At 35.5% G+C, this 23,754-nt stretch overlaps 1 protein-coding gene, 1 long non-coding RNA gene and 1 pseudogene across 2 annotated transcripts; 2 read left to right on the forward strand and 1 right to left on the reverse strand.

The window, feature by feature from the left end:
- The first annotated feature begins 531 nt into the window (after positions 1–531).
- Positions 532–1,381, forward strand: LOC114744224 (ubiquitin domain-containing protein 7SL RNA1-like; annotated as a pseudogene).
- An 11,805-nt stretch (positions 1,382–13,186) lies between these two features.
- LOC114744231 (uncharacterized) lies at positions 13,187–20,697 on the reverse strand. Its single transcript, XR_003740074.1, has 3 exons — positions 20,273–20,697; positions 17,616–17,622; positions 13,187–13,198 (listed from the first exon to the last, which is right to left on the reverse strand). It is a non-coding gene; the product is annotated as an uncharacterized LOC114744231 (long non-coding RNA).
- On the forward strand, positions 20,052–22,402 carry LOC114744229 (polyubiquitin). The gene is made up of 2 exons (XM_028932421.1): positions 20,052–20,115; positions 20,704–22,402. The coding sequence occupies exon 2, from the start codon at positions 20,704–20,706 to the stop codon at positions 22,075–22,077; it is 1,374 nt and encodes a 457-aa protein (XP_028788254.1). The 5' UTR covers positions 20,052–20,115; the 3' UTR covers positions 22,078–22,402.
- Positions 22,403–23,754: the final 1,352 nt, after the last annotated feature.

The following is a 23,754-nucleotide window of genomic DNA, read 5'->3' on the forward strand; positions in this document are numbered from 1 at the left end:
ATGTGAGAAACAATTACACATGACAAATAATATACTTTTCCGATCCTTAATATAGGACCTAATTGTTGAGTTGATTTTGATATTAAATATAAGGTTTATTTTTTAAATTTATCAATTTTTTTTAAATTAACCTTATGGATACTTTCTTAACCATAATCAAGTAGAAGAGGGAGAGATGATATTAAAGAAGATGATTATGGTATTTTAGGAAAAACATGTCATATTTCTTATAATTAATTAACTTTCCTAACTTTCTTAATCTAATCAAATTAGTTAAATATCTTATATTAAGAATTGGAGGAGTACTGTGTACATGCATGAGGCAGAACTTAATGCATTAAATGCGAAAAGTAAATGCAAAAGAATTAAAATCACCACCTATTTAGGCTCTTCGTTAGACAAAATCGGGTATTTGTTACAAATCAGGAGGTAACTAATTTATTAATTCTGTTATACTCATTCAATTGGCCAAATCTACGTTGTTATAAAATCCATATATTAATCTCTGGACTGTGAAATTAAATAATAAACATGGATTTAATTTTCGAACCCCAGCCAGGAAGACCGTTCATGATCGAAGTATGGTTCTTTGACACCGTTCTTGAGATCAAACAGAAGATTGAAAAATACCAAGGCATTCCCGTCTCGATGCAAACCCTAATCTTTAACGGCCAAACTCTTCCGGACGACGCCGACATCGAGAAATGCGTTCTCCTCAATAACTCTCGCGTTCAGCTCCACATCGCCGCCGATTTCTTCAAGAACCTGCCCGGCAAGATGACGGAGGAGTTTTCTCCCGCGCCATCCACCGTGAAATTCCTCGTCAACGTGAAAACCCCTTCGTCTAAGATGTATACCCTAGAAATGGATGCAAACGACACAGTCTTGAAGCTGAAAAAAGAATTCAAGAAATCGAGGCCGTGCCGATGAATAACAAGCTAGTGGTCCATTTATCAGGTAATGAATTGCATGATAATCAGATGTTGCGGGATTGTGAGAAACTGTGAATACTCTGAGATGAGGTAGTTTGAGACCATTGCCTGTTGTGGTACCCGCGACGAGCAATGGGAATAATAGCGGCGGAGGTGGAATCGGAGGAGGAGGGGGAGGCGGGTCGAAGAAGTTGAGGGTGATGGTTCTGACAAAGTGTGGGAAAAAGAAGATACCAGTGGAAGTGAATCCAAATGATAACGTGGGAGAGCTAAGGAAGGAGCTTCAGAAGTTGCACCAGCGGAATCAACTTCCTCTTCCTTCCGACGGTTATTTCTTCATTTACGGACAGAATGTGATGGACGACGATCAGCCTTTTCGATGGCACCATGTTGCTCAGGGCGACACCATCGAAATCTTCAATGGAAGCGTTACTGGTGGTGCATCTTAGTTCTATCTGGCTATTCTCTTCCTTCTTCAATACAACACACACAGAGATGCAGAGAGTTCCCAGAAACGGGTTGTAATGCATGTTTAGTTTTCTTTTAACTTTGTCAGATTTTGATCTTTTAGGGGAAATTTACAGACGGCTCGCTGATTATTAAGCCATGCATCTAAAATCTCGCACATATATCCCGGAAAGCTCAAACCATTTTCCGTCTTGCGCTAGCATATTAACTTTCAGGCTTGCTTGCAGCTTTAGTCTTTTACGTTCCCTTTATTTTATAGTATGTAAAAAAATCATTAAAATAAAGTTTTTTTTAATCACCCAAATTCAAAATCAGGCATTTAAACTCAAGTAATCCCAAAGCAAATCATAAGTTAAAGACCTAATAGGGTACCTAACAGCTTTACATTCTAATGCTTGCAGGCCGTAGCTGACGTTAAATTAGCTTCTTCTGGGAAACACTTCAAGAGTTGTGCCCCAGTGGATACAGCATCCAATAACTGTTCAATTGGATTCTCGACATGGTCTTCCTCATTATTTTCTCCCTATCATATCATAGTGGCAATATAAAATCGAACAAATCATTATTCATTATATAATCAAATATTGATTGAGATGCTTGTAGGACGGTTTCCTTGAGAGTAAACGACATTATTAGCACTGCAAGAGAAAGACTGTTTTATTCTTTGCCTCAAACTAGCAGCTGCGCATTTTATGGAAGACGTCATGGGTGTCTATATATGATTTAGATCATTCCACGAACATCACGAGTCATTACTTAGGAATTAGGGTTAAAGAGAAATTGCCAGAACCTACCCGTCTCAACAACGTTGGAAGTCCACTAAAAGATGAGAATCTAATAATTCAACAGCAAGTATCACGAGGCGAAAAAATTAGACCTGGAGCAATCACCAGTTCCTGAAAAATGACAGAGGAATTACCTATGGCTTACCTTCATTTAAAAAAAAAAAAAAAACTATAGAGGGGCATTTTCATCTTTTAACAATATTCACTCTCCCTTCCACCCTCTCTCTCACAACTTTCACTCATCTTCTGCCTCCTTTATCTTCTCCCACTTCTTTCACACACACTTCCACACCACTTCTTTATTGTTGGTGCCTTCGCCTCCTTCTGTATTATTGAAGCAAAATTATAATTAGAATCTTTGATAAAGGAATATCATTCTAGTTTCAGGTAATCGACACGGGCTTAAAATAGAGATTGAAGTTGCCTAACCTATGGCGTAATGTAAGATGAAGGAGAAGCCTGCAGTGCCCCAATGGCCGCCGATAATTTCAAGACTTTGAATGATTGGGTCATCTACCTGAGCGACGACATTGCCATTGATGACATTTACAGGCAATGTTGCTCAATTTAACGGTAGTGGCGAAGTTGCTCCACTTTTTAATGTTTGCGTTTATTTTTACATCCTTCAAAACTAAATGATGCCAGTCACTCTTTGCACAAAACTTAATTGTTAAAATTGTACTCTAATCCAAATTTAAAAAGACTTTTTTTTTCTTTTTATTTTTTGTCTAGTTCATCATTCTTTCCTAACATTCTTGCGAAAGAAGGTGATAGTGGCCCCAAATGAGGAGGCTGCTGATTAAAAGCACTTTCACATTGTGTACTGAAAAATTTTACAATGGGTGTATTCAATTTCAATGGGCATTTTATACTTAATTTTGTTTATATAATATTTTCTTTGAGAATTTTTTTAAGGATATCATTTCTATAAAAGCTACGTAATCTTGCGCGATTAACAAGGCCTTAATTAACTGTACTTGAAAATCGTTTCTTTGAGGCATGCAACAATGAGAAAAGGACTGATTGAGGGGTGTTTGGAAAGACCCATATGTTAGATATGATTAGTTTTGATGATGTCAAATAATAGAGCAAAAAGTTTACATAAATTATTTATCTCATATTTTGACTAACTATCATACTTACTATCTTATGTAGTTTCCTCAAGAAAAGAAAGGAGATATTATGTTACACTTTGAGTTATGGAGAATGATCAAGAGGAAGAAGAAGAAGAGAGATTGAGAAAAGAAGAACTTGCAAGATCAAATGAAAATATCAAGATTCAAGTTCAAGATTTGATGTTAAACGTTGCTATACTCAATCAGAAGTTTGGATGGCTCAGTCGGAAGCTAAAATATACAACCGGGAAGTTATACCATCATATATTGAGTCACCCTTCATATAAACATGAAAAATAAGCTTCAGAGGTGATTTTCATGGGCAATTATCGATCACTTGATCGATCATCCATTTATCGATCAAGTTATCGATAAAATACATCCTCTGTTATGCTCTGTTCTTCGTTCAGCTCTGACATAGGTTCGGTATTTCTTCAATATCTCTCAAACCACAAATCCGTTTGAGGTGAAACTTGATTCCTATGAAACTAGACTCAGAACACGGTTCATGGACACCAAATTCACCTTCAAAGAGTTTCATATGAGGGAGATATGTTGCTAGAAAGATTGCAGTAAGGATTAACGCCTTTATTCCGACCTTTAGTCATTGTGATGAAGATAACTTTGCAACCACAATGAATTTTGGGGTGATTCTTGTTGCACTAGAAAGTAGACTCAAATAGCTTTCTGGGGATAGGTCATTTGTAAAATTTGGAGTTGAATTGGAAGAGTTATGATCACTCAAAGTTGACCTTTGTTCTGCTTGAATCAGACTTCGAATTTATTGAGGCAAAAACCAGAAATTCTACATTGATTGATTAAGCTCTCAAACAACATACTACTCAAACATGTTATTGAGTAAAAGCACTAGAAGAAATGAGGAAATGAAAAGCCATTATCAGATGTTACTCGAGCCTGATCAAGCAACTACATATTCGATCATTTTATCGAGTTCCTGGTACTATCTCTTTAATTCTTCTCTCTTATCTTCATATGCATTATTGAGGTTTTATAACCTATTGGATAAATGGTTTTCGGATAACATTATGGATAGATGTATTTATCGATCACTTGATCGATAAACAAAGTTAACGTTATGGATAAATAGGATCGATAAATAGATTATCGATAGCATGATCGATAAATAGATTATCGATGAGAAGACAGATAAATGGTAATACGTTCTACTCATTCTATGTTTTGCTTTAGTCTCCATTTATCGATTACCTCATCGATCAGTCATTTATCGATAATATGATCGATCATTGCTCTTACATGTCTACTCTGTTTTTCACGTAACGTGATCGATAAATCAGTTCTTTGAATTTACATGATTAAATCTCCTTGTTTTACTTTATCGATAACTTTATCGATCACTCATTAATCGATCACTTATTCGATCAACCTACATAGCATGTGTTTTCTCCGAATATACTTGTGCTTATTGTTTATCGATAAGGATATCTATTATTTGATTATCGATAATTTGTTCGATCATCAATGACTGAAGTTTCATTTCTGTAACACTTGGATTATCGATAATCTGTTTGATCAACAAGTATTTGATCACTTGTTCGATCATTGTACAAACTCATTTCATAACAGCATTTCACGATGATTTCGAAATCCTTTATCTTTTTATCTTCAAAGCTTTTCTCAGCCTTCTTTTTACACATAACTCTCTATTAAAAGGATACGAAGGCAAACATAACTTGAAAAGGTTTATTCTTGCATAAATCATTTTTGGGTCACTGTATTCATGCTTCATCATTTATCGATCATTTATTCGATCATCATATGATCCATAATCTATTCGATAATTGCATCTATCTGCTATATCTTTTCTTCATGTAATTAATCGATAATGTAATCGATCAAAGCTTTATCGATCAAGACATCGATCAAGTAAGTTCATCTTACTTTCTGAATATCTGATGATTGATTCCATGTTTTCCAACTTATTGTTTCTATGATTATCATATACTTATCACTTGATCTGAGGAAGATTATTTCAGATAAAGAACTACAACGAATTTATGATGTGAAGAATCGACGTTCGTCAGAAGCTTCCAACGGCTAGTTTCAACGGTCATATTCTTCAAGCCAAACGGGAAGAAAAAGCTCAACGGTCAACTACCCAACATCATCTATAAATAGAAGAGCATTCAAAACAAGAAAGAAAAAAGAGTCTAAGCTTACAACATCAAATGCTAAAATGCCGAATCAACATATTCTCATTTAGAGCTCCGAAAGAAAACTCCCTGTCTCTGTGCTCCATAGACGAAAACATATGTATCCGTAAGATAGAGAGGAGAGTTTCCCAAACGTGCTTAAGATTCATCTATCACTTCTTTGAGAGAAGAAATATTCAATCTTCATTATCATTATTAGATTGTATCCTTACAGTGAGTAAGGGGGAGTATTACCTCGGTGTGAGGTTGTTGTTGAATTAGACTGGTTAGTCTAAGAATTGTAAGTGGCGTCACAAGTGCCCGGATCAAACTTGTGATTGTAGTGGTTCTCAAGTACTCGTGTTAAACTTGAGGGAGATAGTCGATTGAAAATCTCAGGGGGAGCCTGGGGACTGGACGTAGGTCAGTGAGGACCGAACCAGGATAAATCACTGTTTGCATCTTCTCTTCCCTTACCTCTTTATATTTCCAGCTAAACCATTTTACTACTGTGATTATACTTATGTCGATACATTGTTTTTATACTCAGAATTTCTCATGAATTTCATTACATTGCGAAAAGGTTTTAATTTTAACTAACACCCAATTCACCCCCCTCTTGGGTGTTCAGCCATTCCAACACCATAAACACTTAAAAAAAATTATTTTCATGCAAGTCAAAACAAAACTCTTACAAAATCATTTCTAAAAAACTAATCCAAACATCCCTAAATGACAATCAACAAAAGTAGGAACAAGCACGTCATCACAAGTGAAGAAGTGGGACGTGTGGCTCTGTAAAGGTGAGGAGGAAGAAGAGGACTATGAGCATTGAGCCGTCTCGGTCAGGTGCCTTTTTTTTTTTTTCCTTCGAAAAAATTTATCAAATACACATAAATTGAGTTAGATGACTTGTTTGTGTGAGAGCAAAAAGATAAAGTCATGTTTTGTAAATAGGAATGGGGGAAAATATCTTTACAACTAGTGTATTCTTATTACTATACACATGTATGCCTCAGATCTATTCATTGGAATTGTAAAGCTAATTTTTTAGCTTTAATACATGATAAAGGCCAGAGGACAATTACCTTTCGACTGCCTCTAATATCTTTACCTCAGGCTTCTTAATCTTCATTTACTTTCATGCCAAACTCTACTTCCTTGCCTTCTTCTTTTATTGGAAACCTGATGATGAATATAACTTTACATGTTACTCCCTCCGTTCCTTATTATAAGAGACGTTTGATGCTTATGGCATGTTCCTATATATAAAAGACACTTAAAAGTTGTCTCTATTTTTTTGTGTTGATTTTCTATTTTACCCATATTTATTATCTCCAACTCACACTCTCTTTCCTTCCCACTTCTCTTTCTTTTAATAATTTAATTGTTTTCTCTCATGCTCTCTTTCCTTATTAATGAGGGCATTTTGGAAAAAAATTATATTTTTTACACATTAATTGTTCTTAACTAATTTTAACTATTTTTTTTATCAACGTACTTCGGTTATTTGTCTCTTATAATAAGGAACGGAGGGAGTATTAAATAAACATGATCAAAACATCTTACAACTTTGAATTGAAGTGCATTTATATTTCAATTACAAGTTCCTAGATAGAGCTATTTTAACTTTATGTCTTACGTAAAAGATATTATTATGTTCTTTATTTCAAATCGTGTGATCAATCATTAGTGTTACTAGAGCACATACTGGTATTTATATCTAGTCATCTATTAGTTTCAATAGTAAAAAAAAAAAAAATCGGAGAAAAATCTACATTAAAAATTCTATTGATGAGAAGAGGCTAAACAATTTTTGAACACAGAAAAGACCAGTACTTAAAAGATTTTCAAATTTTGTACACATTGAACACAGAAAAGACCAGTACTTTAAAGATTTTGTACACATTGTGTTCCAGTACAGTAATTTAAATCCTTATATCCATTAAAATTATAAATGAGAACTTTTACTTAGTTTTCCATAAAATATTAATCATGTTTTATATTTAATTAATATATAAAATAATTTGATTATATATAGCACCGACGCGATCATGACCCAATTAGGAGCAATAATTGTGATTCAAGTGGAATTAATTTGACATGATGACCAATCCCTTCCTTTAGAATCATCATCATGGTGTTTAAGGGTTTTGAGTGACCAAACTAAATAAATTTTGTTAGATTAAAAACCAAACCAAACATTATAGATGTAGAATTTTTTTTAGTTTTCTTACCATTTAATCTTCACTTTTTTAAAAAAGTGTCTATGTTCAATCTTTTACAATACACATAAGTAAAAATTTGCCAAAAGTTTCGCATAGTCTAGGAAGACTTGCCGAACAAAGTCCCCTAATTTGAAGAATATTTCCTAAAGAAAAGGAATGGGTTGGTTAGTATGTTTCGGTTTCTTAGAGATTATTGATATTGAAGAAAGTGATATACTCCTCCGGTCCTTAATATAAGACCCTTTTAACTAATTTGATTAGATTAAGGAAGTTAGGTAAGTTAGTTAATTATAAGAAAAGTTACATGTTTTTCCTAAAACACCATAATCATCTATTTTAATACCCCCTCTCCCTCTTCTACTTGATTATGGTTGAGGAATTATCTATAAGGGTAATTTAGAGAAAATTGATAAATATAAAAAATGGGTCTTACATTTAGGATCAAAACCAACTCAAGAATTGGGTCCTATATTAAGAACCGGAGGAGTATAAGGGTAGACTGATGCATGTTATTGTCACACACACACACTATTTTTGTTTGCATGATTGGTTTTTGCTTCTTTTTTTTATTATTTTGAGAAATTATTTAGGAGAAGAAAATTCATAAGGACAGTTATTGTATTCAGTCAAATGAGACCAGATGGGGTAGTTAAGATTTTAATACATAAGGAATTGAAGAAGTCTGTGGCCAGCAAGGCCCTGGAGCGCATCGGCTCTTTAATGCAGACCTCTCACGGCCGCAAGGTACTGCGCATCAGCTCTTTCATTTCTTTCTTCTTTCTTGTTGATTTAGACGAAGCTCTTCTTATGACTTATTTTGGGGATGAAAAAAAATGAAGCTCTTCTTTAACACACACACAGCTACTAACATATACTACCTCCGGTCCTTAATATAAGATCCTGTTTGACTTTTATTTTAGTCCTAAATATAAGACCCAAATTCACTTTATCTCTCATATTTATACATTTTTTTCCAAAGTAACCCTTCTAACAATGATAGTTCTAGTCAATACACTTGATTAGTAAGGATATTTTAGGAAAAACAACACCTATTTAAGACAAATAACTAACTCAACTAACTTTCTTAATCTCTTCAAATTAGTCAACTGACTCTTATAATTAGGACCGGAGGTAGTATAAGCAAACGCATAATTTCTTTATTATTAATCTATATGTTAACTTACATAAAATAGATCTTTATTTTTTAAGAAATCATATGTTTTCTTTTGCTTTGGATTTTTCTTATCAATCTGTTTCGGCCATATACGTATTAGCATTGTTGTTTTGCAACTAGCTGAGATCATGGGCGTTACTTGTTTGAGAAGGGAAGCCAAACTACAGCAGTAGGACATGAACCGTAGTTTCAGAATCAGAAGCCTGAGCGAGTTAGATGACGATGTTCTTTTACATGTTCTTTCATTTCTTCCATTTAAAGAAGCTATTCAAACCAGCATATTATGCAAGAGGTGGCAATATTTATGGACACCAATTCCCATACTAGATTTCACCCATATTAGTGTAGTTACTCATGACAGCTGTAATCCACCAAGTTAGTTAGTCAAATTGTCAAGAGGGACGGATTTACCAAAGTGTATTCACTACTTATAAATATCTCACATGTATTACGGTGCTTTGTGGTTAATACAATGTATCATTCAGATCTCACTTTTCTCTTTCCTCTCTCCTTCTTTATTTCGTTTGTCCTCTTTCTCTGAATATTCACATGGTATCAGAGCCATGGAGGAAATCACTTCACCGAGTAATCCTCGAATATTAGATCTCAGTCTCAAATCCACTGATTCTTCCCAAAACTCAAGTGTTATTGGCTTCAATCACGCGATTTCAGCCAAACTTGGTGAGAAGAATTTTCTTCCGTGGAAGCAGCAAGTTCTCGCCGCTGTTCGGGGTCATGGTCTTGAACATTTTCTTACTGGTGAAAATAAACCTTCAAAACTTGATTCGAATGGGAAAATCTCTCAATTGTACATTTTGTGGCAGAAACAAGATCAACTTCTACTCTCTTGGCTTCTATCCTCTGTATCAGATGGAATGCAAACACGGTTAGTTGGATGTGAAAACTCGCATCTTCTTTGGAAAAGAATCGTAGATTTCTTTGAAGCTCACACAAGAGCAAAGATCCAGCAGTACAAAACTGAACTGCGAAATACCAAGAAAGGTTCAAATTCTGTTTCTGAATATCTTCTTCGTATCAAGGCTCTAATTGATGCTCTAATTTCAATCGATGAGTCAATAACTACTCAAGAACATGTGGATGTGATATTGGAAGGACTTCCAGAAGATTATGATGTCGTAGTAATGATTATTACTGCTCAGAAACACAAGTTCACTATCGAAGAAATTGAGTCACTACTCTTGGCTCAGGAGATTCGTCTGGAAAAGGCTCTGAAGGCTATTGGCATAGATAACGTTACCGTCAATCTTACTACTACAAAGCCTTCTGATGATAGTACAGGCCATTCAGTTGCTCCAACAGTGAATCATACTGCTAGATCGGTGCAAACTCCACAGACCACTCCTACATATCCACATCAGTTGAGTGCTGCGCCTAATCGAGGCTCACTCTTTAGAGGCCGAGTTGGTGGAGGTCGATTCAGAGGAAGAGGACGAAGATCTGGTTTGTATTGCTATTATTGTTGTAGATCTGGTCATACTGATGCTAATTGTTACTATAGATATGATCACCCTATGCAACCTCCACCCTCTCATCTGTATCCTAACACCTACAATCGTCCAAACCATAATTCTCCCTATCCCACCACCTCTCAACCTCCTTATTCATCTGCCAATCCCTCTTATCCCTCTGTCAATCTTACCACAGCTCCTTCTCTGTACCATACTCCTTATCATTCTCCCTCTCCTACACCTGAATTTTACTGTGATTACTCTTGGATACCCGACACTAGTGCTTCTCATCATGTCACACCCTATCAACACAATTTGACTCAGGCTGTACCAATGAACAACTCTTCAAATCAAGTTTATATGGGTAATGGATCAGGTGCGCAAATTCTTAATAGAGGTTCTACTGTTCTTTCATCTCCTCACAATTTCCTTCTTCGTCTTAATAATGTGTTGCATGTTCCTTCTCTGGCTAATAACTTAATGAGTGTTTCCCGAATAGCTATTGACAATAATGTCTATTTTGAATTTCACCCATACTGGTGTTACATTAAATCTCAGGGAACTCATCAAATCCTGCTTCAGGGACATCGCAGAAGTGATGGTCTCTATTATTTTGACTCCCTTCTTCCTTTGCATTTGGACAATCTTCGCAATTCTTCTCCGCAAGTATCTTCTGATCAAGCTCGTCTGTTTACTGTTTCTGCTACTTGTTCCACTTCTGTTCCTTGTAATACGTGTAATGGACAGCACAGTTCAGCCACCACTGTACCACAATCACAAACACTTGAACACACTATTGATGTCACCTCTTCACCTCCTTCTGATTTGGTTGCCTTATGGCACTTTCGTTTAGGACATGCTTCCTTTTCAATTGTTAACAGACTTATCAAAGATTGTAAGCTTGGGAAAGTTGATTCTAATAAAGATGTTTCTTAGTTTTTCTGTTCTTCTTGTTGTCTTGGTAAACTCCATCGCAATCCCTCTCCCCCCTCTAAATCTGTATATACTAAGCCTCTTGAGCTAATTTTTGCTGATTTATGGGGCCCATCTCCCTGTGTTTCTTCCTCTGGTTTCACTTACTACATTGCCTTTGTTGATGCCTTTTCTAAATTCATTTGGCTATACCCTCTTAAAAATAAAGCTGCTGCTCTATCTGCCTTTATTCAATTTAAAACTATGATTGAAAATCAACTAGACTACAAAATCAAGTCTCTGCAAACTGATGGAGGTGGTGAGTTTAAAGCCTTTGATCCTTTTTTTACTTCAAAATGGTATTGTCCATCGTTTGTCCTGTCCTTATACTCATACTCAAATGGGTACTGTTGAACGAAGACATAGACATATTGTTGATACTGGTCTAACCTTACTAGCTCATGCTAACTTACCTCTTACCTTTTGGTCTGATGCCTTTTAACTGCCACCTATCTCATTAATCGAGTTCCTTCTTCAGCTATTAATTTTGAAATTCCTTTTACTAAACTTTTCCACACTACACCTGATTACTCTCATTTAAAAGTGTTTGGCTGTACTTGCTATCCATTATTACGTCCTTACAATTCTCATAAATTGTCTTTTCGATCTGTTGAGTGTACTTTCCTTCATTATTGTTCTCATTACAAAGGGTACAAATGTTTGGCTCCTTCTGGGCGAATTTATATCTCTAGAGATGTTAAATTTCATGAACAATCCTTTCCTTATCATGCAAAGCCTTCTCCTACTTCTTCTACTCTTGTTTCTCACTATGGGTCTATCACTCCATCTCATATTCCTCTTGTACCTGTTACTTCTTTGTCTCATACTGTTACCTCTACACCTCACTCCTTTTCTCCCTCATACTCACATATTCTTCCAGCTGTTTCTTCATCATCTTCTCCTTCTACTTCCTCCTCTTCTTCAATTCCTAACACCTCTAATCCTGATAATGAGGCACACCTTGTTCCATCTACCTTGTCTCCTTTATCTACTTCAATGGCACAGCCTGTAGTATCCTGTCATCCAATGCAAACAAGGTCAAAATCTGGTATTCTCAAACCCAAACTCTATACCTACTTCTGTGAAATCTGCTCTCAAAGATTCTAATTGGTATGATGCCATGAAATCTGAATATCAAGCCTTACTAAACAACAAAACCTGGTCCCTTATTCCACCACCATCTAATCATCCTGTTATTGGTTGCAAATGGGTCTAGAGGAAGAAGGAAAAACAAGATGGTACTCTTGACAAATATAAAGCTCGTCTAGTTGCTAAAGGGTTTCATCAAACCTATGGTTTTGATTATAATGAAACATTTTCCCCTGTTGTCAAACCTGCAACTATTCGAACAGTTCTTACCATTGCTTTGTTTAATGACTGGTCTATTTCACAAATTGATGTGAATAATGCATTCTTAAATGGTGTGTTAGAAGAAGATGTTTACATGAAGCAGCCTCCTGGCTTTGAGGATAATAACAATCCTCATCTAGTTTGCAAGTTACACAAAGCTCTCTATGGTCTCAAACAGGCACCTCGTAACAACCGAAAGTGCAGAGGATTTCATGAATTTTATTGGAAGAGCATTGTCACTTCGAGGATCATCTAAAATCGCAAAGTTTAAACTCTTAGGCCGCATGAATGCCCTACTTGCTGTTGAAGCATTGGTTTCTGCAGCGGCACGATGTAATGTCGAAGATTGTGAACTCCATCTCAAACACCTCGAAGTGCCTTTATTCTTCCCTCATAGCTTGCATAATTTAGCAACACTGACCCATGTACACATCGAACGGGCCCATCAGAGGCTTATAGTGCATCCTTCAATTTGCCTGCCAAACCTAAAGACGTTGAAGCTATGCGATGTGGTCTTCTTCGAAGAACAATTAACTCAAGCTCTATTTTCTGGGTGTCCTGTTCTTGAGACCTTACATGCAGAAGATTGTTTTTGGGAAGGTGTGAGGACGGTGAGTAAACCACCTGCCAAGCTTCAGAGATTGATCATAGATGAGCCAATGTATCAAAATCCTTATAATCCGATTGTGGCTGATGAGTTTGTGATTCATGGAGATGGTCTCAGACAGTTCAATTATACTGGTCATTTCTATTTTGATTACCGCATTTTAAATTCTGCATTGTTGGAAGAGTTGACCGTTGAAAGTAACCTTCCGAATACACATAGAAGAAGCGTTTCAGAATGTCGTTTTTAGCAGCTTGCAGGAAGGATGAGAACCTTTAAGAAAGTTTCTTGGAGGACATTTTTTTTGGGGGGGGGGGGTTCTATAATGATGCCGTGCGTAAAGGCCGTACCACGTGGAGATATTGTTAGTGTTTCAGTCTTCTGTTTGAATATTATTACAGATTTTACGTTTATTAAATTTAAGGTTTTTTAATGTTATTTATAAATAATGATTATTTATTCACATATTTATTTCGGTAACTTAAAATGTTGACGTTTCTAATCATATTAGGATTTCAATATTATATTTTCGAGATTTCAATTTATTACCTTTTTCATCTAATTTTATTTTTTGGTTTCATTTCGTTTACTAATTACAGGCAAATTCTGATAGAAGAAAATGAGATTAACACCCTCGTAGAGTATTGTATTAGACCATGTTTTCTTTGCCGTGAGGGGGTGTTCAGGTCTTGTTAACTTATAAAACTCTTGCTATTTTTTGCAATCCCCAGGACATAAAGAGCTCCTTTGTCATAGTATGTATGTAATCTGGCTAGGCTTAGGTTCGCAGTACGAATTCAAGCTGCAATCTTAGTGATTCTCTCCTCCTCCACCTCAAAATCAACTAATTTGATATCATATCAATACTACAATTAGGGTTAATACAAACTTTGGTCTCTTAAGTTTGCCTTCATTTTTGTTTTGGTCCTTCAAATTTCAAACCATAAGTTTTGGTCTCTCAAGTTTCTTTTCATTTAAAATATTAATTCCTATAACCTAATAAAAATTTGGACCATTTTGCCTCTAGAGGGATCAAAACCTATAGTTTGAAATTTGAGGGACCAAAATCAAAATAAGGGCAAACGTGAAAGACTAAAGATTATATTAACCCTTACTATTAAATAACTTATCTTTGCACCTTTAAATCAACTAATTTGATATTACAAATGTATTTCTTGGAATTCATACAGCTTCAGAGGAAGGACAAGAGATGAAAATATGTTCTAAGGATTCCACAGTGTTACACCAAAAATATGTAACTGTACGTTCTAGTTAAATATTCATTGGCGGGCCAAAAAAAAGTGTTTACACTCAATCTATTCTCCAATTTCCCCCCTTTTCAATTCCATACAATTTAAAAACACCCATGCAAACGTCTCAATGTCATGTTCCAATTAGCTCATACATTAAGAAATGGTAGAAATAAAATATAAAAACAGAAACTATAATCGCAAAGGTTTTTATCTAACCTCTAAATAGTAGCACCTAACATCATCTACAGTGGGAAATATTATCCAGGGCTTCCTAATGCTAAGTGGCATTTTATCTGCCATCCACTTTTCGTCTATATTAAAAAGAGATACCATGCTTAAAAACTTGCTACGAAATTTTTTTATATATATTTTAAAAAAAAAAAAACTCTAGTGCACTTTGATAAGAATAACCAAGGTAGACATATAACAGCCCATACATTTGCAGCAATTCACAAGCAGAGACCAACTCTACAAAAAATTCCAAATTGTTATAAGATGAATCCAATCTAGTAAAAGGAAAAAAAAAAAAAAAACATAGTCTGGGACTCACAACAGGATCCATGACAATTGTCTCACAATAGGATAGGAACTCCAAAGCATAGAATCTTTAACAACCATACATAACATTCACTACAAAAAAAAAGGACTTTAGGTGACGGCTTTTTGTGACGACTTTCTGCAGCGACGCTAAAAAGTCGTCGCTAACAATAAGACTTTCAGCTGCGCAAAAATGCCGCCGTTGAAAGTCAACTTTGTGGTGACTTTTTTTGTCACCATTGAAAGTATACCTTTCAACGACAACACAAAAAAGGTCACCACTAAAAGTCAACTTTCTGTTGTGACTTTTTTGTCGCCGTTAAAAGTATACTGTTGAATATAAGACCTTCAGTGGTGATGTCACCACGGATGGGTTCACTTTCAGTGGTGACTTTCTAAGGTCGTCGCTGAAAGTAGACTTTCAGTAGTGACATTCTAGTGTTGCCATTAAAAGTCTTTCGGTTCTCTATTCAACCTTAGACTTTTAGCAACAACATTAGAAAGTCGCCACTGAAAGTATAATATAATAATATACATTTTATTTTATAATAATAATAAACAAATTCAAGCCAGTTGAACGATAAGAAGATTGGACATGAAAGAAAGTGGTCACAAGTTCGAACCTTGAAGAAGACACCTTTAACGTGAAAATATTTGGGTAGTGACATGGCAGGGAGGAGTGATGTGGCATGAGAGTGGTGATGTGACAACGACGTAGAGGTGGCCAATGATGACATGGAGGTGACAAGTGATAGCGGGGGACGTGGCGGCTAGCGGTGATGACATGGCATGGATAAAGCCAGTTTTTCTTGGGTATCGCTTTCAGTGGTGACAAAAAAGTCATCACTGCAAATCATTTTAGGGGGCATCAGATTGTCGCTACTAAAAGTGTCTTTTAGCAGTGACTTTTTTTTGTTGTTGCTGAAAGTTTTTAGCCACAATTGCTACGGTAATGACTTTTTAGTGGCGATTAAAAACTTTCAACGATGACTTTTATACCTTTAGTAGCGACAAAAAGTCAATTTTTTTTGTATTGATTAGTCACTAACGATCACGACAACAATATCAACAAAGTTAACACCTTGACCAACATCTTGCACACGAAATGATTCAAATTTATCAAATAAATAATTATTGTAAACGTAGGCAATACCATGCTTAGGTAGAAGGAAGTAAGATTCCTCTTGAATTTTATAAAACTCTTCATCTAAAATGTTCACATTATCATCCATATCTATCTCTACTATTCTCATCATGTTGTCCTATATTAGGAGTCTCGCCCGTGATTTGTCTGACTTACATATTTGTGAGTTGCTTCCCTCATCTAAATTCTATGGAGTAGGGAAAAACATGATTTCCAAATCTTGTAACTTCAATTCATCAGGTAAGACATTCCTAGCTGCAAGCATGTTCACTTTATGATTATATGAAACTCCCATTTTTGTAATTTTTTCTTCAACTCCAATACAATATCCTCCTCATAGAAGGTATATGGCATCTTCACATGAACCTCTACCACAGTAACTGAGAATCATTCGCAAAAAAATTGCAATATACAAATATGTTGCTATCTTTAAGAAGTTTTTTCCTGACATTATAAAGTGTCTACCTTGCAACAAGAATAAAAAATAGGATATCAAATACACAAAAAAATTGTATGATCACAATAAATTATAATATTTAAATAATTTTGACATTAGAACAAGTATTATCAATTTTAGTAGTATCAGAAATAGCATATCAAGCATAAAAAAATTAAACAAAAAATTTTAACATCACGCAATGATTAGTTTTGATATAAAAAAAAAAAGTAGAATCAGTGTCACACAATGGCATTAGGTACAATGATATAAAAAGTAACGGTATCAGAAAAAGTAGTATCAGCATAACATTGAATAGTATTAGGTACAATAATATCAAAAATAGTGGTATCAAACAAAACGATAGAGTTCTTAATATTAAAGAAGGAACTAATGAGAAAAGAAGCATTAAATGAAATTGATACTATCCAAAGGCAAGATAAATTGAGATTTTTTCTGTATTTTATCTAAAAATTTTATCTTATCATTTGCACATCTCCACTATTTTCATCATTTTTTCATTGATGATGAGTATCACCCATCATGTCTCTAACTTATATTTCTATTAGCTGCTTCCCTTCTCTAAGGAAACATGATTTTTGTATCTAAATTTTAAAAATCATGTAACTTCAGCTCATTAAATAACACATACCTAGCTACAATTGCATTTACTTTATGATTATATCAAACTTCTATTTTTTGCATATTCTCCTTCAACTCTAATACAATATCATCCTCATAGAAAACAATAATAATTGTCATAAGATGAAAATCTTCAATGCTTCACCCACAATCTTGATCTTATCAATTGAGATTGGAACACGAGCATCTGTAGTTGTAACCTCTTCAACCACTACTATGACTTGATCATCTTTTATTTGTGTGTGGTGAATACTTCACATAGATAAGTATCACTATAAAAAATGTATATTTTCTAGTGATTAAATTATGACTTTTCTAGTGGTTTTAACCGCTACAAATAACCTTTACAGTGATTAGAAAAACTACTAGAAAATCATGTGTAAAAAACAGTTTTCTAGCTGTTAAAGGAACCATTACATATTATGGTCAATACGCTAGAAAATTTTTAGCTGTTCCATTAACCGTTAGAAAAAACAAGAATGCAACGAATTTTCTAGTGATTCAAAACCGCTAGAAAATTTTCACAAAACCGCTAGAAAGTTGGCTACGAAATTTTTCAATTAGCGCCAAACCTTTCTAGCTGTTATTAACCACTAGAAATTTGACGCCAAGTGGACCAAATTTAAATTTTGTGAAATTTTTTTCACTTTTTTTATTTTCCTAGCGGTTTCTGAACCACTATAAAATTCATTTCAGGCAAAAAAATGAAATTCAAAATTTTTATTTTTATGAAATATAATATTATTAATTAAAAAATATTAAATAGATTATATTAGAGAATTATGTTAATATGTGTATTTACCAAAGTATTACATGTTATATATTTAAATTTTGTGATAGATAATAAGTAATTAAATTATAATTGAGTCAAATGAATTTAATTTAATAAGATAATTGAATTGGAGATGGGATAGTTTGTAGTGTTAAACCTTAACTTTTATATTGAAAAGTGGTCGCATTAATTGAGGAGGGCATGACAAATATAAAGAAGAAAAAAATGAAAGAAAAAGATAAATAATTATGTTAGTAAACTATAAAGATAAATAAAAAAATTAAAATTTATAAAATGAATATCATCTTACTGTATAAATAAAAGAGAAAAACTGTCATATGAGAGAATAAGAAAAAAATGAGAGAATTTTAAAGAAGGAGAGGAGAGGAAGTAAAAGAAATGAGGTAAATGAATGAGGAGGTGAGATGATATTTATAGAGATCAGCGAGAATTTTGATGAAATTTCTAACAGGTTCAAGGACAATCGCTAGCAAATTTGATGAAATTTCTAGTAGTTTTATGAAAAACGCTAGAAATTTGTAGTGTTATCCCCCGCCGCCACCTGTATGCAGCCACGTGTTAGGACTCCTCAGAAAAAATAAATTATTTCCTAGAACCGCTAGAAACTTTGATAAAATTTTTAATGATTTTTAAACCACTAAAAAATACAATATTTTCTAGCGGTTTCAACAACAAAACTTCTAAAAATTAAATGCTGGAAATATAGCTCTAACTTCGCACCATATTTATTTATATACAACTGAAATCTATTCATTCAGTGATGTCACCTAATAAAGAGATCTTGCGCTTCGAATTGGTGCAAAACTAGTTTCAAAGTTGAATTTCTCCAAATCTTCTTACTTTTTTCTATCAAACAATCACGTTTTTTTTTAACATGTAACAATACATCATGATTAACTAGCAAGACTCCCATTGTTTGGAATCGTTGTTTCAAGTTGAACACGATGTCATTCTCGTCTACCACCATCAATGGTATTTCTACATTTATTTCAATTTTCTCCTTCAGTGTCAATTTAGTCGAAGGATGTTCAAGATAGTAGTACTTAGGATTCATGTTTAACAAACAATGCATCATAGTTAAGTCGTTAGACAACTCTTTTCCTTTGAATACCAATCTCTACTTTCAAAATGAAATATTTACCCTATCCATAATTTTTCGCTTAATGTTTTGGATTCTATCCATACGCCCTACCTTAAATTCAAATGAACGTTTAACTTTTGAATCATAATCAATGCATAAAAAATACACACTGCAGTAGAGTCATTAAGAGTGAATCAAAGCAACACACAAAATTCATATTTTCAACAGTGTTATTTTTCAAAGACTTTTTGCCCCGAAAGAACATAAACACGTGTAAATTAAGCAGAAGTTCTCATTAAAAAATTTTTATTGGACATTTAAGGATTTAAATTAGAGTATTGGAACACAATGTGTACATAATCTTCAAATTACGAGTCCTTTCAGTGTTTGAAAAGTTTTTCAGCTCTTTCTCATTGATAAAATTTTTAATGTGATTTTTATCTGATTTTTCCATGATTTTATTCTAGTCATTTTGTGATCCTCTTTTTTTTTTGGTAAGTTAATTTTTTTACACAAAAAGCTTATAGAAGAGCCTACTTGCAAGTTGCAATAAACAAAAAGGTTTAGCCGGCCCAGCGATGGTGACGGTGGGCCCAGTAACTCCAAAATATCTCTGGCACTTCTAACGCCGTTATAACGCTGTGAATCAATTACCTCAAGTCTTGTTTGATGCGGTCGCTCCGTCATAAGGATGACCTTTCCCTTTAAGAAAAATAATTAGTGGTTGGATTCAAAAGTTGGAGTGCGGGACGTCTCGTTTGGTTCCAAAGGGTGCCGTGTCAAAATATCATTCAACACCTTTGTACACGCGTGACATTATTATTGGAAGAAGCACCCCGTTCCCACCCCTAAGTCGGTCGCCTCTTTTCTTTATAAAAGAAGGCCCAACCCTCCCTTTTCTTTCACAATCTGTTTTATTTTGCGTTCAAGAGAAAACCCTACCAAGATCAAACTCTTCAAGGTTTGTTTTCTCTCCCGATCTCTTTGTGTTATGCTCCTTTAGGTGTTTTTTCTTTTCTTTTATTGTCGCCGTATGAAGTTGTTGATCGGATTGTAGAGTTTTTAACTGGGGTCGGATTATTTCGAACGGAGACGTTATTCATAATTGTTCTTTCAACCTTTTCGTTTAGATGCGTATTTATACGTTTCTGTGATAACTGTGGGAATTGTGTTGCTGTTTCTTATTTGTAGTTGAGTTTTCTTACGGGATTGGCTTATTAAACAGACAAGGGCAGAATTCTGTCGAAAATTTTCAATTTTCGCGTCTGTCTCTCGATTCGTTCATGACCTACTCCATCTTTTTATATAAGCTTTACCAATAGTGGTTTCTTTCATTTGTTCGTGTGATCTGATTCTATCTTGAAGGCTGTCAGTGAAAATTCTTTTCCGAACATCTGCGGATCTTCTTATGAAAGATTTCGATTTTTGAGTTGGTCTTTCCTTTGTTTGGAGAATCGTTTCAATTCGGGTTTTGTTAATTGTATATCGTTCTAGTTATTTCATGAGATCTGTTCATGTAGTCTGATCTTATCTATTTTTTGTGATGTAGATGCAAATCTTCGTCAAGACCCTTACTGGCAAGACCATCACTCTCGAAGTTGAGAGTTCAGATACCATAGACAATGTCAAGGCAAAGATTCAAGACAAGGAAGGGATCCCACCAGACCAGCAGCGACTGATTTTTGCGGGTAAGCAGCTTGAGGACGGACGTACCCTTGCTGACTATAACATCCAAAAGGAATCGACTCTCCACCTCGTGCTCCGTTTGCGTGGTGGCATGCAGATCTTTGTCAAGACTCTCACCGGCAAGACCATCACCCTTGAGGTGGAGAGCTCTGACACCATAGACAATGTCAAGGCTAAGATTCAAGACAAGGAGGGCATTCCACCAGACCAGCAGAGGCTGATCTTCGCTGGAAAGCAACTTGAGGATGGTCGTACCTTGGCTGACTACAACATCCAAAAGGAATCCACCCTTCACCTTGTGCTCCGACTCCGCGGAGGCATGCAGATCTTTGTTAAGACCCTTACTGGCAAGACCATCACCCTTGAGGTGGAGAGTTCTGACACCATTGACAACGTGAAAGCCAAGATCCAAGATAAGGAAGGGATCCCTCCAGACCAGCAAAGGCTAATCTTTGCCGGGAAGCAGCTTGAGGATGGCCGTACCCTGGCTGATTACAACATCCAGAAAGAGTCCACCCTCCACCTTGTGCTCCGTCTTCGTGGAGGAATGCAAATTTTTGTCAAGACTTTGACCGGCAAGACCATTACCCTAGAGGTGGAAAGTTCTGACACTATTGATAACGTCAAGGCAAAGATCCAGGACAAGGAGGGAATCCCACCAGACCAACAAAGGCTTATCTTCGCTGGTAAACAGCTTGAGGATGGCCGAACGTTGGCTGACTATAACATCCAGAAGGAGTCAACTCTTCATCTTGTTCTGCGTCTCCGTGGTGGTATGCAGATTTTTGTGAAGACCCTTACTGGCAAGACTATTACTTTGGAGGTTGAGAGCTCTGATACAATAGACAACGTTAAGGCAAAGATCCAAGATAAGGAAGGCATTCCCCCTGATCAGCAGAGGTTGATTTTCGCTGGAAAGCAGCTGGAAGATGGACGCACGTTGGCTGACTATAACATTCAGAAAGAGTCCACCCTTCACCTTGTGCTTCGTCTCAGGGGAGGTATGCAGATCTTTGTGAAGACCTTGACAGGCAAAACCATTACTCTGGAGGTCGAGAGTTCGGATACCATTGACAATGTGAAGGCAAAAATCCAGGACAAGGAGGGAATTCCTCCGGACCAGCAAAGATTGATCTTTGCTGGGAAGCAGTTGGAGGATGGAAGAACCCTTGCGGACTATAACATCCAGAAGGAGTCCACCCTTCACCTTGTCCTCCGTCTTCGTGGAGGATTCTGAAATGTTCAGGGCTACTTTGTTTGGTCAGTTTCAGTGATTGTTGGTTGTGGTCTGTGACCGACAGAACTTGTTTTTGTGTGGGTCTATGGTGGCCCTTTAAATAACTTGGTTGTGTTTCCTTTTGAACTCTGAATATTCCAGTCAGTACTTCCCATTTGCTGTAATATCCATCGTTTGTTATAATATCCCAGTCAGTATTTCCCAATTAAGTCTCTCGTGTCTTATGGCATGGTGTTTCATTCTTGATTGCTTCTTAATGCATCATGTTATGGTATTAGTTACTGGTAGATTAATATGAGAGTTGCGCATAACCCTGATTACTGGAGTTTTATTGTGTAGTTAGGTATCACCATGTTGTGCCCTGAGCGAAGTGGATATAGCTTTGATTGTTATAGAAAGCTAACGTGTGAATGTATCTGTTGCATTGCATCTTTTCATCCGTTATCATGATGATGTGTTCTTGGAACTTTATCTGAAGTATTGCATGTCTACACCTGTTATAGTATCAGGTACAGCGTGAAATGAGATTGAGAAAGTTGAGATTACTGGGACCAAAATTTACTGAATTGGGATCAAATCGAGAGCTTTTAACTGGGGAGCTAATACTTCGTTAGTGTTTGTTATCTGATGTTTGGTTCTCATCAATTCATCTAATCTTTTTTGGAACCCAGAACAAAAAGATGACGTTGGTCTCATGCTTCCTGCCTATATTATGTTGGTAGTAGCTGTGGCCAACTGGCCATTCGCTTTCTCTATCTGCTTTTCTTCTTTGATGCGTTGTGATGTTTCTGCCTATGCTGAGAAACGTGAGCTCTCGCAACCTACGCATAAAGAAATTGGATTTTGGCGCTCCCCACCAAAGATTTACGTGATCCCGTGACATCGCGTGACCCTTTTTTTGTTTGGGTGAACGAGATCGCGTAACTTTTATACAGAAGATACCCTGAATGAAAGGGTCCTTTTTTGTTTTTTTAAACATAAGTATCTTTCTGGTAGAAGTAATCTTATTCAAAGTATTGTGTGGGGGTAAAGGAAGACAGAGAAGGAAGTGGCAATTCCACAGTAAAATGCGAATTGTTTCTGAGAAATATGCTACGATTATCGGCAAATGTATTTCTAAACCGACAGTGGGACTGCTTACTGCTTGCTTAGCTTCCCTGTTTTGAATATAAAATGTGATTATTTATCTGCTACGCCTGCACTTGGTGAATAATCAACGACTCATACCCCTAGGAAAAAAAATGTATTCCCAATTACAAGATTTCTTCAGAGAGATTTTCAAACTAAATTATGAATTGATATATATTCCGTTATTCTTAGGAAAAATCAGAGAGAAGGACTAAGAAAAGATTATATTTATTAGGGAGGATCCTAAAAAGTGTAATTATTTAGGAGGATCAAATATCAGTATATAATTTTAAAAATACAAAATACTCCCAACTACATCTCCTACAGTTTTTCTAACCACTAACTTTACAACCTATTTTTCATTAATAAAAATATTTTTACACTGTTATTTTACTTTTATATCCGTATTTTTATATTTTTATGATCTCAGTTTTCAGGTCTAATAACAATAAATAATTAAATACTGTTCAAATAAAATACATTTAGCTGAAACTATAACCTCCCTCCATCTATGCTCAATTGATGTAAACCCCAAAAAAATTATAAACC

This window comes from Neltuma alba, unplaced genomic scaffold (genome assembly GCF_004799145.2).
Source record: "Neltuma alba isolate B1F8T4 unplaced genomic scaffold, ASM479914v2 tig00004294_pilon, whole genome shotgun sequence".
NCBI lineage: Eukaryota > Viridiplantae > Streptophyta > Magnoliopsida > Fabales > Fabaceae > Neltuma > Neltuma alba.

What these genes read in the sequence shown, in the direction of transcription:
- LOC114744229 (XM_028932421.1), top strand. Translation starts at nt 20,704, where the DNA reads ATGCAAATCTTCGTCAAGACCCTTACTGGCAAGACCATCACTCTCGAA.